Source organism: Hirundo rustica, chromosome 2 (genome assembly GCF_015227805.2).
Source record: "Hirundo rustica isolate bHirRus1 chromosome 2, bHirRus1.pri.v3, whole genome shotgun sequence".
Classification (NCBI taxonomy): Eukaryota; Metazoa; Chordata; class Aves; order Passeriformes; family Hirundinidae; genus Hirundo; species Hirundo rustica.
This window is the reverse complement of record NC_053451.1, coordinates 90,295,181-90,308,710: the sequence shown is the minus strand read 5'-3', so window position 1 is coordinate 90,308,710 and position 13,530 is coordinate 90,295,181. Positions and strand designations below refer to the sequence as shown.

General features: G+C 41.3%; 1 protein-coding gene across 1 annotated transcript; it reads right to left on the bottom strand.

Moving 5' to 3' along the window:
• Nucleotides 1–111: 111 nt before the first annotated feature.
• C2H2orf49 (chromosome 2 C2orf49 homolog) lies at nucleotides 112–9,385 on the bottom strand. Its single transcript, XM_040057064.1, has 4 exons — nucleotides 9,229–9,385; nucleotides 7,201–7,367; nucleotides 3,820–4,192; nucleotides 112–1,664 (listed from the first exon to the last, which is right to left on the bottom strand). Exons 1-4 carry the CDS (start codon nucleotides 9,364–9,366, stop codon nucleotides 1,608–1,610), a joined length of 735 nt encoding a protein of 244 aa, XP_039912998.1. The 5' UTR covers nucleotides 9,367–9,385; the 3' UTR covers nucleotides 112–1,607.
• Between the last annotated feature and the right edge of the window lie 4,145 nt (nucleotides 9,386–13,530).

Here is a 13,530-nt window from a genome sequence, read left to right as displayed (position 1 = left end):
AAGCAGCTATTGACCCTTTTAGCCTTTAAGTGCTGATCACTTGAAGTCCACTGAAATATAGCTGTATAAAATGAACAAGCTTAATTACATAACACAAAAAAGGCAACACTGTTTCATTTGCTTTTAATTTAATTTATTTAAATAGGATAAGGCTACTTAAAAGACAAGTCTTTACATACAAAATGTACATTACATTAAAGTTTGCTGTACTCAAGTACAAAACTGAACAAGTGTTTAGTAAAAGGGAAACAGCACACCATTTAAAAACACACATTCTTACCATTTTACAGCATTTGAGAAGTGCCTTTTACATCGTAACAGTGAATGGAGAACTTCTGTCAAGTAAAGAACCAAGCTACAGTTTTTGGTTTCAATATAAACCAGTGTTAAAAATGTAAACAAGCTTTCAGACCTCTACCGAGCTTCTTTTACTGGGTTAACTAAATGGATGAAGAAGTTGATTCTTTTTTTGTTTTACCAAATCTGGGAGCACTGTTATTATTCTTATTTACCATCAATATCTAAAACTGATCTAAACTGGCTCCACCTGAGCCAACAAGTTTTAATAAAAATGTTTCCATCAACTTAATTGGATTTTTGCACTGTGAGGCACTACTAATAATCCAGATGAAACACCAAATTTCACAGAAAACTAAAAATCCATCTTAAATTATCAAAGGAAGGGAAAACAGGTTTGTGGGGCTTTTTCTAGAGTGCAATTACATGTGTTAAAGCTCTCAAGGTACTTCTGTCTTCCTATCCATGCCCCTCTCCAACTGTCTGTAAGCTGAGAAAGCACTGGTCTGCATTCCACTGGTTTTCCTGATATCTTATAAGCATGATTGTAACCAGGAAAACCATCGAATTTGCTACATTGGCAAATTTTTACACTTACGCATGCATAAAATATGCCAGTGTACTTAAGAGAACATGGCACTAATCCATTCACTACTTCCTCTCGAAGTTTCATATCAAACAGTCTAGTCATGTATTTCCATCTGTGCATTCCTTGTTTCATATATCAAGAGAAACTTCAATTTGAAGTAATGCTGTTAAAATAGTTCATCTCTTATTACCAACCTAACTTGCACTGCAAATTCTACACTCCTGTGGAACAAAGAGAAAAAAAAATCTGTAGACTATCTTATCAGCAGAATGGTCAGTTTTCTCACCTAAATTAATTACCTTTTCAAAGCCAAGAAGGCTCTAGGGATGACGCTAAATTTCAATAGCTATTTTAACTATTTAATCAGACATGGCATAAAACTGAATCTTAGTGAAACAATGTGCTAATCACAGTGACATGGAGGAGATGAACTATAATAATCTTGAAAACTAAGAGTGGGGGGTTTACTATAGTGTATTTTCACCACCTTTTAAAGCAGTAATTAACTACTTGGTGTACAAGGGTGGATACTTTTAAGGTGACTGGTGATAGTGACTCCAGCTTTACAACAGGGAGCTGTTAAATGTGTTAAAACTTCACAGCAATCTGAATCTCTGTAAGTCTGTAAATCTTAAAATAATTTTATTTAAACTGTTTAAATATGACCTATCTATCTGAAAATATGGAAGTAATATTTATGCTTCAAGCACCTTTAGCTACTTCATGGCCACGTAACATGCTGGATTTTCTTCTTTGCTTCCGAAGGCTTTAGGTCATTCTGCAATACAAGGAAATATAACATTATTCTTAGTCAGTCATTAATCTGACATATTTCAATCTGGTACTATTACAGTATTCAGCTACAGGCTACTACAACAGCTTTCTATTGCCATCTTGTGGAGAAAGCTAAATATCACAAACTTCTCTGGTGAAGATAAAAATAGAGCCAGTGAATTTAACTACCTGCAAATCATACATGTGTTTTGATTTTCAGCAACCTACAATTAAATATTCTTAAATATTCAGAACTTTCCTTCAGTTATACAGCTTAGAAATGCATACATATTAGAGTTTCAAAACATACTTCTGAAGATATTTCAGATTGTCACTTAAAATGCCTGTGGAAATGGAATTGTATAAGAAAAAAAACCCCAAATACAGAACTAGGAAACCAATTTACTTTTTTCAAATAGTAAAAATGTAAAAAAAAAAGAAAATTTTGTCTTCCTTTGTAACGACCTAGATAAAAAGAAGAGAAATAACTGCCAAAGCCTCCGATGAAGTCATCTTTCAAGTCTCCCTGCCCAAAGAAACCTGTAAAAATCAAGAAAGCCCAAAGCAAAGCATGGCAGATGAAATGGTGAAATAATTCCCTTTCACCATCTAAAATAATAATTTTAAAAAATCTGAGAAGTTAGAGCTTTAATAGTTCACATAAGCAGAGTGAAAACAGGTATATGGGTTTTCAAGAACATACTTCAACACACTGGTTCAAGGATCACAATCTACAGACCTCTCTTCTCTTTAAAAGACTTTCAGTGTTAGTTTATTTACAGGAATCCTGTGGACTGCAACCACTGAAAGGTTTAAGGGAATTAGACCAAAAGATTATAGGAACAGTTCTGTGCTATTAATTAAATTTTTCCTGAAAGTCAAGGAACAGTAACTTGCTTGGAGACACAATTGTCTTCACTGTCATTACACAACAAATAGATCAGGCTTTACAGCCATCTGCCAAGTACACTGATTCTTCCTGACAGCATTACTTGCTATTCAATAGCACATTCTTTAATTTCAGATGGTAGAATAACATCCCTAGAACACACTTGCCTAACTTGACATGCCTGACCAGCATCAACCAAGGCATGACTGAACTCATGGGTATTCACTGGAACAACTTAAACTGTAGCTAATGTAGAAAGTCAAATGTCAGAGGTCAAAGCTTCTGAGTGTCAGTCATACAGTGGTGCTTAAAAGTGTCTTTGTGTCTACCAAACGTTTAAATTAAACACAAAGAAGCTGTGAGGTGTATACTAAACAAGTTTCAAAAGCTCTGTAGGTTCAGATCTGACCAATACTTGGAAGACTTCTAAATACTGAAAGAAGTTAGTAATACTGGTAGTAGGAAACACACCTCTCAAGCACAAATTCCATTCAGTGCTTCAGCTATGATTCTTTAAAAGCTGCTAAAGCTTTCACAACAGGTATTTTGGTACTCATGTTTAACAGAAGTCTGATGGAGTATACCAACCCAAGCAGCAGAATATCACCTGCATGCTTTCATTAAAGGATTTTTTAAAGCCATTAATATTTAATTAACTAATACAATTTTTATTAATTAATGTTAATGTTTTATTGCACCTCATAAGGAAATATTGTGAAAAGAAAGTTCAGTGTCATGTCTTGGGAAAAATTCTAATCAATGTAACTGCACACTGCATATCTGAAGCTCCCCCTGCAGTTCAACTGAGAACAGATATTTCTATTTCTTCTTTGAAGCCCAAATTTATTCCAGATATTCCCATATTTCAGTGGAAACGTGAAAACTCCTTCACTTGTATCATGAAGGAATACAACACAAGTGTTAAGACCCATCTCTATATTGTGGCATGCTTTTAAGAGATGGCCCACTGCTCCTTGCTCACTGACAAGCCCTGTAATCACACCAAAACTAACTACTGTCCTTTGCTCCCATCTGGCAGCTACACTCAGCTCCATTACCTACACAGAAGCTTCCTATTGACAAGTACAAATCTATTTCATTCTGATATTTCCCAAACTAGTTACACATTTGTCTGTTTCTAAATACACTGCTATTATTCCAAAATCAAATCATCCTGAAAACTCTTGCAAGGCTCTAACTTTGGCTCCTGTAAATCTCAACCGAAAAAAAAATAAAAACAGCCGCAAAACAAGATACTGCACAAACATACCGGCAAATCAGACTCCTCTTTTGGAACAGACCTCTTTAACTTCACAACAGTAGTTCCTGCTATTGGAGACAAAGGGTAAACCTTCAGACCAGTCAACACACTGCTGTCAGTCTTTGAGATACTGTTCTGCTGAGCCTCATTATTCCTCATTCCTGGTTTAGTGTCCTCTGACAAACTGGAAGCTGAAATGTATGTTGAGGCATTTGAAGGAGCTGATAATCTTCTAACAGTGTTGGTGGTGCTTCCAGCTGGAGGAGGCTTCAGGCGGTCAGCAGGTCCGTTCTCTGTCTTTTTCACCTTTATGCTTGTACTTGTTGAATTGCCATCAAATACAATTAATGGCCGTTTTCTTAAACCTTCCACTGTTGTAACACTGAAAATAGAAATCATAAAATTCTCAGAAACATAGGTTAGATTAAGAAAAAATTGCATATCCATGACATGAGTAGCGAAAATTAATTTTACCCTACCTAAAATAAATATATATCCCAAAATATTAATATTAAACTCTGAGATGCTCCAAACATTAAGTAAAAATAAATACATTTATGTACACTTACATATACTTAAATAAAAAGCAATAAAAGTCACTTCCAAAATATAAAGGTGCAGGGGGCTGTGTGAGGACCAGGGCTCCTCAGCAAGAAGAGTTGTGTGAGCAACTGTCTAAGTGTTGGAGTCCAGGGCATTCCTTTGGTTGCCCTGGAGGGTCAGGGACCTGAGCAGGGGGGTCTGGGACCCCAGCCCAGAGCTCAGAGAGACACTGGCTTTGATTTCAGTCCATGGGAAAAACTTCCTACACTGAGAGAAGGTTTACAGACCACAAGAATGTGAGAAATAGTAGTTTAGCTTATCACAGAATGAGAAAATAGTAGTTTTAGGTTCCTAGCATTGAAGTGAATGGGGATAAGATGGAGAATCTGGGGCGTTGTCTCCTTCTTCTTCTCCTTCTCCTTCCCTCACTCCATTGCTGCATTGACGTGGCACAAAGTAGTTAGTGAGGATTGGGTCAAAGTAAAGATGACCTTTTTAGTAATAGTGATAGACATTGGTAAGAAATAGTAAACAAGAAATACATAGCAATTCGTATAAAAGATAAGGACAGCCCAGCTCGGGGGGAGACGTGAGGAATCCATGCAGCTGCGAACATCTTGTCGGACTCCGAGAAAATTGTAAGATAAGAAACAATAAACGAAGTATGCAACGTTGAAAAATCTAAACCTGAGAACTCCGTCTCTTCCTTCGGCTCGGCTCGGAGCTGTGCAGGGGAGCAAGGACCCTGAAACCACCTCAATGCTGGGGTAAGCCCCCGACATCTGGCGTCCCTGAGTGGGCAGAAACATCTAAGCAGACAATTACAGCTGTACAGCCAAAGGCACTATGCCTCTATCACTGTAGCTGTTCTAGAGTAACTACAGAGATAATAGGTGTTAAGCATTCCAAAAGATGAGTATTTAAGAGTGTGCTGCCTTACCTGCAGGAACAACATCTCATATTCTGATACTTCTAAATTTACCTTTTTCCACTCTTACCCAAAATGATAATGTTAAGGCAAATCCAAAAGAGTGTTAGCCAAGGAATAAAATCATTCAGCAAAAAAAACCCCACATATTTTTTAAAATAAGTTTTCTTTGAACAGGAACCCTAAGTGGATTTAATAACACTTTTTTATAAAATTAGTTTAAATAAATTTTTATAACATTTATAACATTTAATAACATTAGTTTGTGCCTTTAAGTCTACATGTAGAGAGAATTATCAGAAAACATCTGATTCAGAAAAAATAAAGTACAAAGTTAACATAAATCACACTATATGAATTCAGTTTTAAAAATGCAATGCTCAAGAATGACAAAGAGAAAGTGTTTGGAAAGTGCAGATTTAACAAATAAAAAACCCAAACTATCATTAAGAAATATAATATTCCCGTTTAAAAATTTCAGTTTTCTGTTTTGATAAAAAGCTCTTTTGCACCTATTTCAGCACACTAAGAGTTTCCTACCCAAACACTAACCTCGTGCCTCCATCCTCAAGTCCACAGATGTAAACAAACTGAGGTACTGTAACCTCTTATGCACATGGAAAATAAACCTGACAAAAGACAGCTCGGTGTTTTAGCCAGAGGTACAATTTAAAAAAACTAAAATAACACCTAAAAACCCCCAAATCACTTGACAGAATTTGTTTAGCTCTTCACAACTAGAAACCTCAGTAAAGCTAAAAGAGACTCAAGACATCAACAAGCTGTAATACTGAAAAAATACAGGAATTTCCATCCACCTTTCCTTAAGATTTACTGCTGAACGTATCAGAACACCACTCATACATATCACATGTCAAAGTCAAAGTCTTGGGCAGGGGGAAGGTTGAGTGAAGAGATTCAGTAAATCAAACTTTCGAAGATTTTGCTTTCTGAGCAAATACAAACTGAAAGATTTTTAAAACGGGGCAGAAAATTTCTTTCAGAAAGCAAGTGTTAGTTTTGAAACAGACACACAAAATTGCTGCAGCATGCACCCCTCACTCTAGCTGGAGTAGGCCATCCCTGTCCAGGAGCAAGCATAATTAAATATGCTTTTAGTACTTTCCTAAAACACTGCAACAGTGATTAATAATTAGCAATTATACAGTGAAACAAAAAATTTTTCCTTTCTCCCCATTATGAAGTACCTTGAAATCTACCAATAACTCACAAATTTATCAACAAATAACAACACACACTAGGGGATGAAGGAACAATACCAATTCCCTGGATCAATACAGACCAGGGCTTAAGAGCAGCCCTGCTGAGAACTAGGGGATAGCGATGGATGAGAGGCTGGACACAAGCCAGCAACGTGTGCTCACAGCCCAGAAAGCCAAACACGTCCAAAGCAGCATGGCAGCAGGTCAAGGGAAGTGATTCTGCACCCCCTACTCTCCTCTGGTGAGACACCACCTGGAGTGATGCCTCCGGATCTGGAGCCTCTAGAGGAAAGACATGGAGCAGCTCCAGAGGACAGTCACAAAAATGATCACAAGGAAAGGCCTGAGATAGTTGAGGCTGCTCATCCTGGAAAAGGAAGGCTCCAGGAAGACCTTACTGCAGCCTTTCAGTACTTAAAGGGGATGAATAAGAAAGACAGTTCTGTGAAAAGAAGCACTAAAAGCTAGATAACACTAATAACATTTAGATGACAAAAGAAAAAAGAAATATCTTCCCCTTTTTTTCTCGTTTTGCAGTAGTGGAATCTAATACTTCTGACACAGGCAAGCCAACACGGCATTCTCTGTAAACTGTAACAATATCCAAAAGCAATACAAGCTTCATTAATCAAGCAAAGATTAAACTAAATGCTTTGTCCTAAATTGTCCAAATCTGGCCCAATAATGCTAAATTACCTTTTATTCTCACTTTTCAAGTCATTTTGCTGTCTTTTCTTTTCCATCATTTTCCCCCATCTACTTTTTGGCAAGTCACGCTGAGGCAGGGGAATGGCATGTTGAATATAGAGATCAGTGAGCCCATCTTTGTCCATCTTTACATCATTTTCAACTAATATATTTTTCTGTGGGGAACAGAAAAAGAGTTGTTATTTTTATGATAAATTTAATGTTCAACCATCTGAGTGGCATCATTTCTTATTTCAAAATCCACTGTAAAGTATTGTATTGGGCCAGGGTTCCAGAAGTAAACGGGTGACTGGGGTGATCAGTTTGGAGAGGCCACGAACTGCTCAGTGCCAACAACAGCCTGGTCACCTGTCCTCCTACTGTCAACTTCCTTCGTTTTCTGTGTGGATTACACTCAGCCTGTCCCTTCAGTGAGACAATGGGCAACACAGGATGTTTTGGTCAGTGCATAGTGGTTTCTTTTTCCACCACCTGCAAATGCATTTCTTCACATGTTTCTTCATGTGCCTCTTCCTGTCTGTCCTTCGGAGTCTCCTGCCCCAAGTGTCTGCTGCTCTTCTAAGTGCATTTGAACACAGGTGCCATGAGCAACTCTGCTTCAGATTCTGGGGTGTGATGGGTTGTTCTTCAACAGTGTGAGAGACATGGATCCAGCTGTGACCAGCACTGGGCAATTATTCACTTTTGCCCACACAGGTCAACCCTGCAGCCCCACTCTACACAAAATATTGCAAGTTTTTCCAAGGCAAATAGCAGCCAAAAAAGGAAAAGTTATGATAGACATACTGTTGATGGCTGATGTTTTCATGCGCTCTTTTAACACACTTCCCTGAATCCAACTCCAATACCAGAGCTCTTTTTCACACTTCTAGAAAACAGACAACTAGAATGTCATGCAAGTCAAACTTATAGATGTAGAGCTGTGCTTTCTTCCCCAGCTCCCAAAGAATAATGGAGATAAGTTTCCCAACACAAGGAACATCCTTACATTAAGGATGGAAGAGCACTGGAACAGGCTGCCCAGGGAGGTTGTGGAGTCTCCCTCTCTGGAGGCATCCAAAACGCACCTGGATATGTTCCTGCTCTTGCTGACCTTCCCTTGGCAGGGGGGTGGGACAAGATGATCTCCAGAGATCCCTTCTAACCATAACTATTCTGTGATTCTAGGAACCATCAGTCAGAACACCAGTTTTCTTTTTAATTGTGTGTCAGGTTGCGAACATTTCTTGGTACCTCATGCCAAATTTATGGAATGAGAAAAACACTCCACTAACATTCTGTAAATCGAGGTCACCAGGAGTAGGTCAAGCCTCTGCCACTACCCATTCTGGCAACGCTTCATGACTTCTGTTGTTGGCCTGAAATATATCCACATAGGCTGCACGGAAAAAAGCATATGAAAATTCTTTGAGCTTATACAAAACCCTGAAACTTTGATTATTATTTTTTCATGCACCTGAAATTTTCAGCCAAGGTAGTAACTAGTATTCCAAACAACATCAACTAAACCTTTGTATGGTCCTAAAACGTTTATAATTCACTTTCAAACCGAATTATTTTTCAATTATCAAGTATCAATGTTTACACATTAAATTATTAGCTTGACTGATTACATAGGCTGAATTTCTTTAACTCACAGAATCACAGAATTATTAGGGTTGGAAGGGACATCCGGAGATGACCTAGTCCAACCGACCTGCCAAGGCAGAGCCACCTAGAGCAGGATACGCTGGGTATGGACGTGGCAACTTTAGCAGTGCAAAGCTCATCCTTCCACAGCCACTTTTACGGTATGCAGACACTGTCTCGATTTGGGCAAACTGCTCTTTAGCAGCCCCGGTGTTCAAACACAGCCCCTTTGCAAACACGGAGACATCTCCCGAGCCAGAGCCTCCTCTCTGCAAGTTCGTGGTGTCCAGAGCACCGACTTGGCTCCTGCTCTTCCCTGAGCGCCGTGGCTCTCCTCGCCCCGCCTCAGGGGCCGCCGATCCGCCCGGCCCGGCTCCCCGGACGCACCTGCTCCAGGGTGAGCCGCAGGAATTCCTCCGAGAGCAGCTCCGGGTGCAGCAGCAGCAACTCCGACTCCGAGCGCCCAGATCCCAACTCCTCCTCGCCACCGCCGCCGCCCGCCCGCGCTTTCCCCCGCGCCGCCATCTTCTTCCCCCGGCGGCCCCTTCCCGGACTCCCACAATCCCGCGCGCCGAGGGGAACGCGTTTCCAGAGCAGCCGCGCGCAGCGGTGGCGTCACGGCTGGAGCGGGGCCCGGGACGGCGGGGGCGGCGGGGACGGCGGGGGCGGCGGGGACGGCGGGGGCGGCGGGGACGGCGGGGGCGGCGGGGACGGCGGGGGCGGCGGGGACGGCGGGGACGGCGGGGACGGCGGGGACGGCGGGGACGGCAGTGGCGGGACTGCGAGAGCCGGGGGTGCGCCCTGCCTGGGCAGCACCGCTCTGCGGGGCAGCTGGGTCAGGGGAAACGCACAGAATCTCCTGAGCTGGAAGGGGCCCGCAAGGATCATCGAAGTTCAGCTCCTGCTCCTACACAGGACAGCCCCAAGTATTACACCCCATGTCTGGGAGCGTTTTCCGAATGCGTGTTGAGCTCTTTCAGGCCTAGTGCTGTGACTGCTTCCCTGGGGAGCCTGTTCCAGTGCCTGACCACCCTCTGGTGAAGAACTTTTTTCTGATATCCAACTTAAATCTCCCCTGACACTGTTTCAGGCCATTCCCTTGGGTCCTGTCACTGGTCACTAGGGCCTGCCCTTGCACTGCCCCTCATGCAGGCTGAACAGACCAAGTGACAGCAGCTCCTCACACGGCTTCCCCTCAAGGCTCTTCACCCTCATGGACCTACTTTGGATACTTTCCAATAGCTTTATGTCTTTTTTATATTGTGACACCAAAAACTCCCCAGTGCTCGAGAAGAGGCCATCCCAGTGCAGAGCAGAGGGGACAATCCCCTCCCTTGCCCAGCTGTCCATGCTGTGCCTGATGCCCCTCAGGACAGAGCTGGCCCTCCTGGCTGCCAGGGCACTGCTGGCTCATGTTCAACTTGCCACTGACCCCCAGGCCCCTTTCTGTAGCACTGCTCTCCAGTCTCTTGTTCCCCCGTCTCTCCATAAACCCAGGGTTGTCCCATCCCAGGTGCAGAATCCTGCATTCACCCCAGCTGAACTTCATACAGCTGGTGATTACATAGCTCTCTAATTTTTCTGGGTTTCTCTGCCATTGAGGGAGTTAGGTGTTGCTGACAAGGTGAGGTCACCACCCGCAGATGATAGCATGGAACCGGGGCAACATCTAATTTATTGTCATTCTGTCAGCATACAAGTTTATGAACGCTTTGTGCTGCTGCATGCTGGAAATTTGCTACGGAATTAAACACGATCTCCGTCCTTCCCATAGTTGCGACAGCCACTGGTTAACGCTGCTTGATTTGCAACAGCAAAAGCTCCTTTGTATTTCCAAAGCACAATAAAATTCCAAAGCCTGCCCATTGGAGTTTGTCATCCGCCTAATTGTTTAAAAGCAGAAAATGGAATTACAAATGGATACATGTGTAAATAACCATGTAGTTACAACATAAAATTACAAGGTAATTTGAAGTACTTGATACATTTTACAAAATTGTAATGCACAGGCAACAATGTAACACAATTAAAGTACATCCATGTGGAAGGAGTTGCAGATATGCAACTATGTATATCACATTAGACTATGCAGACTATGTATATCGCCTTAGAGCTACATATATGCAGCACTTCCAAAGCCATAAATTCAAAATTTCAAAATTTAAAAATTGAGTTTACAAGTAAGTAGTAACATTATATCATATGGCTTCTGTCAGATCCACTCATACAAGCGGGGGTCGCAATGATTTGTTTACCTATCTCAGAGTGCAAAACACAACACAGAGGGGATTTCAGTATTAATCAAAACAAATGCACCTTTTATTGATTGACCATAGCAAATGCGATAGCGGGATTAAGAGTCAGAGAAAGAGACAGAGAAAGAGAGAGAGGAAAGAGGGGATATATATGGAGACGAAGGCCTCGTGGTCCGGTCAATTGGTCTGCCTGTCACGTTGGGGAGAGTCTCTCTCACAATCTCTGGTTAACTTAGGGGTTTTTATTATAGTCCTCCATCGTGGGGGGGACAGGTAATAAGAATAAGTCTATTGAAGCCACTGAGGGGGAACAGGTAGTCCATGTTCTCAGCAGTAAGCGAGAGCCATTGTCTTCTTGGTCCAATGACCACAGCTGCAAGCAAACATCTCGCTTTGGTTAAGTCAGCCCCACCCACCGTACCTCAGTCCTCAGTCCTTGAGAGGGGCTTCGTATAGAGGTCCCAATCTCAGTCCTTGGGAGGGGGCTTCGATCTCCATCTGTCACAGTGGTGGTTGTGGGGAAGATGAGGGATCTTCCGTGGGGGACCACCAAAGTAACCCCAGAAAGTCCACTTGTCCAAGAGGCAGGGAAATTCTTAGGCTACTGTCATGAAGCTGAGCATGAAGCAGGTGCAAACTTCATGTACAGAACTGCCATTACACTGCTCAAAGCCAGTGTACTGTGGCATGGTGACACAGGAAAATGCACCTGCAGACAATTGGCAAGCATGCACTTCAAGCAGGCCAGAACTGCAGTGGGGTCCTCGGGGTCCTCTCGACGATCATGAGGCAAATGAGGAGAACTTCAGACCAACTCTTACAGCTTCCTCAAAAGTGTTTTCTGGCAGTATATACAATTCGTTCCCTTGTGCTTTTTCTCTTCAGGGAAGCTGCATCCAAGGGGAAGCACGGGCTGGGTGCCAGGGCTGCCCAAAGCCACAACTTTACAGTTCTGTGCCCAGTAAGCTCACAGCTATGGACTAGTACTGTTTTCATTTTCTCATTCATTTCTCAGTTCAGCCAATTATGTCACAAAATAAACTGAACTCAAGTAATCTTGTAAATGAATATAGCTTCTAGGGTGAATGTTCAGCCTGTATTTGGGTGCTCATTTCAATTAATTAAATTACTTTCTTGTAAATTACATGGATCATCGCACTCTTCCTAAAGTGCTTTATAAGTTCTGCCTCACAGAGACATATCCTTCCTAACCAAATGAGTTGTACTAAGATTTTTACCCTGCCATTTTCTTATGTTACTATTTACTTTGTAAGTATTTGTGCCCAAAATTTAGTTCCTCTTTGATTAACCAAAGCATGTCCTCTCACAATAAAGTACTGAAAGGGATGGAATTTTAATGAGTTATATTGTTTTCATAGATTTGTTGAATGATCCTACGGCATTTCACAGTGGAGATAGTTTTTTGTATTTTTTTGTTAATGCAATGGAGTAATTTTAAATAAATGATACCAGGTATCATTTTCCATTATTTTTCCTTTTTAAGATTTTATAATTAGAAAAATAATGCTTTACATCAGTACTGATACATTCTGCTTTACTTTGTTCTTTAGCTGTATGTGTTGTCCCAAAATAGCTTCTTTCACCCAGGGTACAGGAGCCCAATCCACACAGAAAATTGAGATATTTGAATTATTTACAGTTTTGTGAAGAAAGACATGATGGGTGGCAAATCCACAAAGCCAGCGTGACGACCATCAAAATTTATCATTCACATATTTTAGCAAACAAAGGCGTTAATGTTCATTTGCTACAAATTACATTGTTCTTTCATTAATTAGTCTTCTATTGGTCAATGATTCCCTCACTTCTCATGCTAATTAGCCCGCAGCTCAGTCTTTCTCTTCTCTTGAGCCAGTGGGTTTCTTGGGTTGGTGGCCGTGAGCCAGTGATCGCAGCTCTCCCCGTGCCTAAATTACCTTTTACCCAGTCGGAGCTGATTTCACCTAAGTAGCTGAGCAGGCTTTGCCAGTTTCTTCCTTATATTGGGAATCCTGCCAAATATATCTGTGGCCCATAAAGTCTGCATTCTTTGTGTCCCTTATCAGTAGCACACCATTCTCACCAAGTTCTGTTAACATCCTCCTAGGTCACCGAGGCATGTCAAGCCCGAAATTTTAAGAAGGCAATTCTACCGACAAGTAATCTATCTTTTTAACATATAATAATTGAGAGTTTTTACATACATATATATATGTGTGTGTGTAAAGCTCACAAATATATATATATATATATATATATATATATGTAAGGAAGGACAAGAAATTAATGAAATGGCATGGCTAATGGGGAAAAAAATCTCCACTGAAGGGAAAACAATCAAATGCCATGGGATACCATGAAGTGCATGGATATGGACCAAAGCTTGCAGAATTGATCCTCATGGAAAACACAAGATTTTATTTCCTTTCCTGGA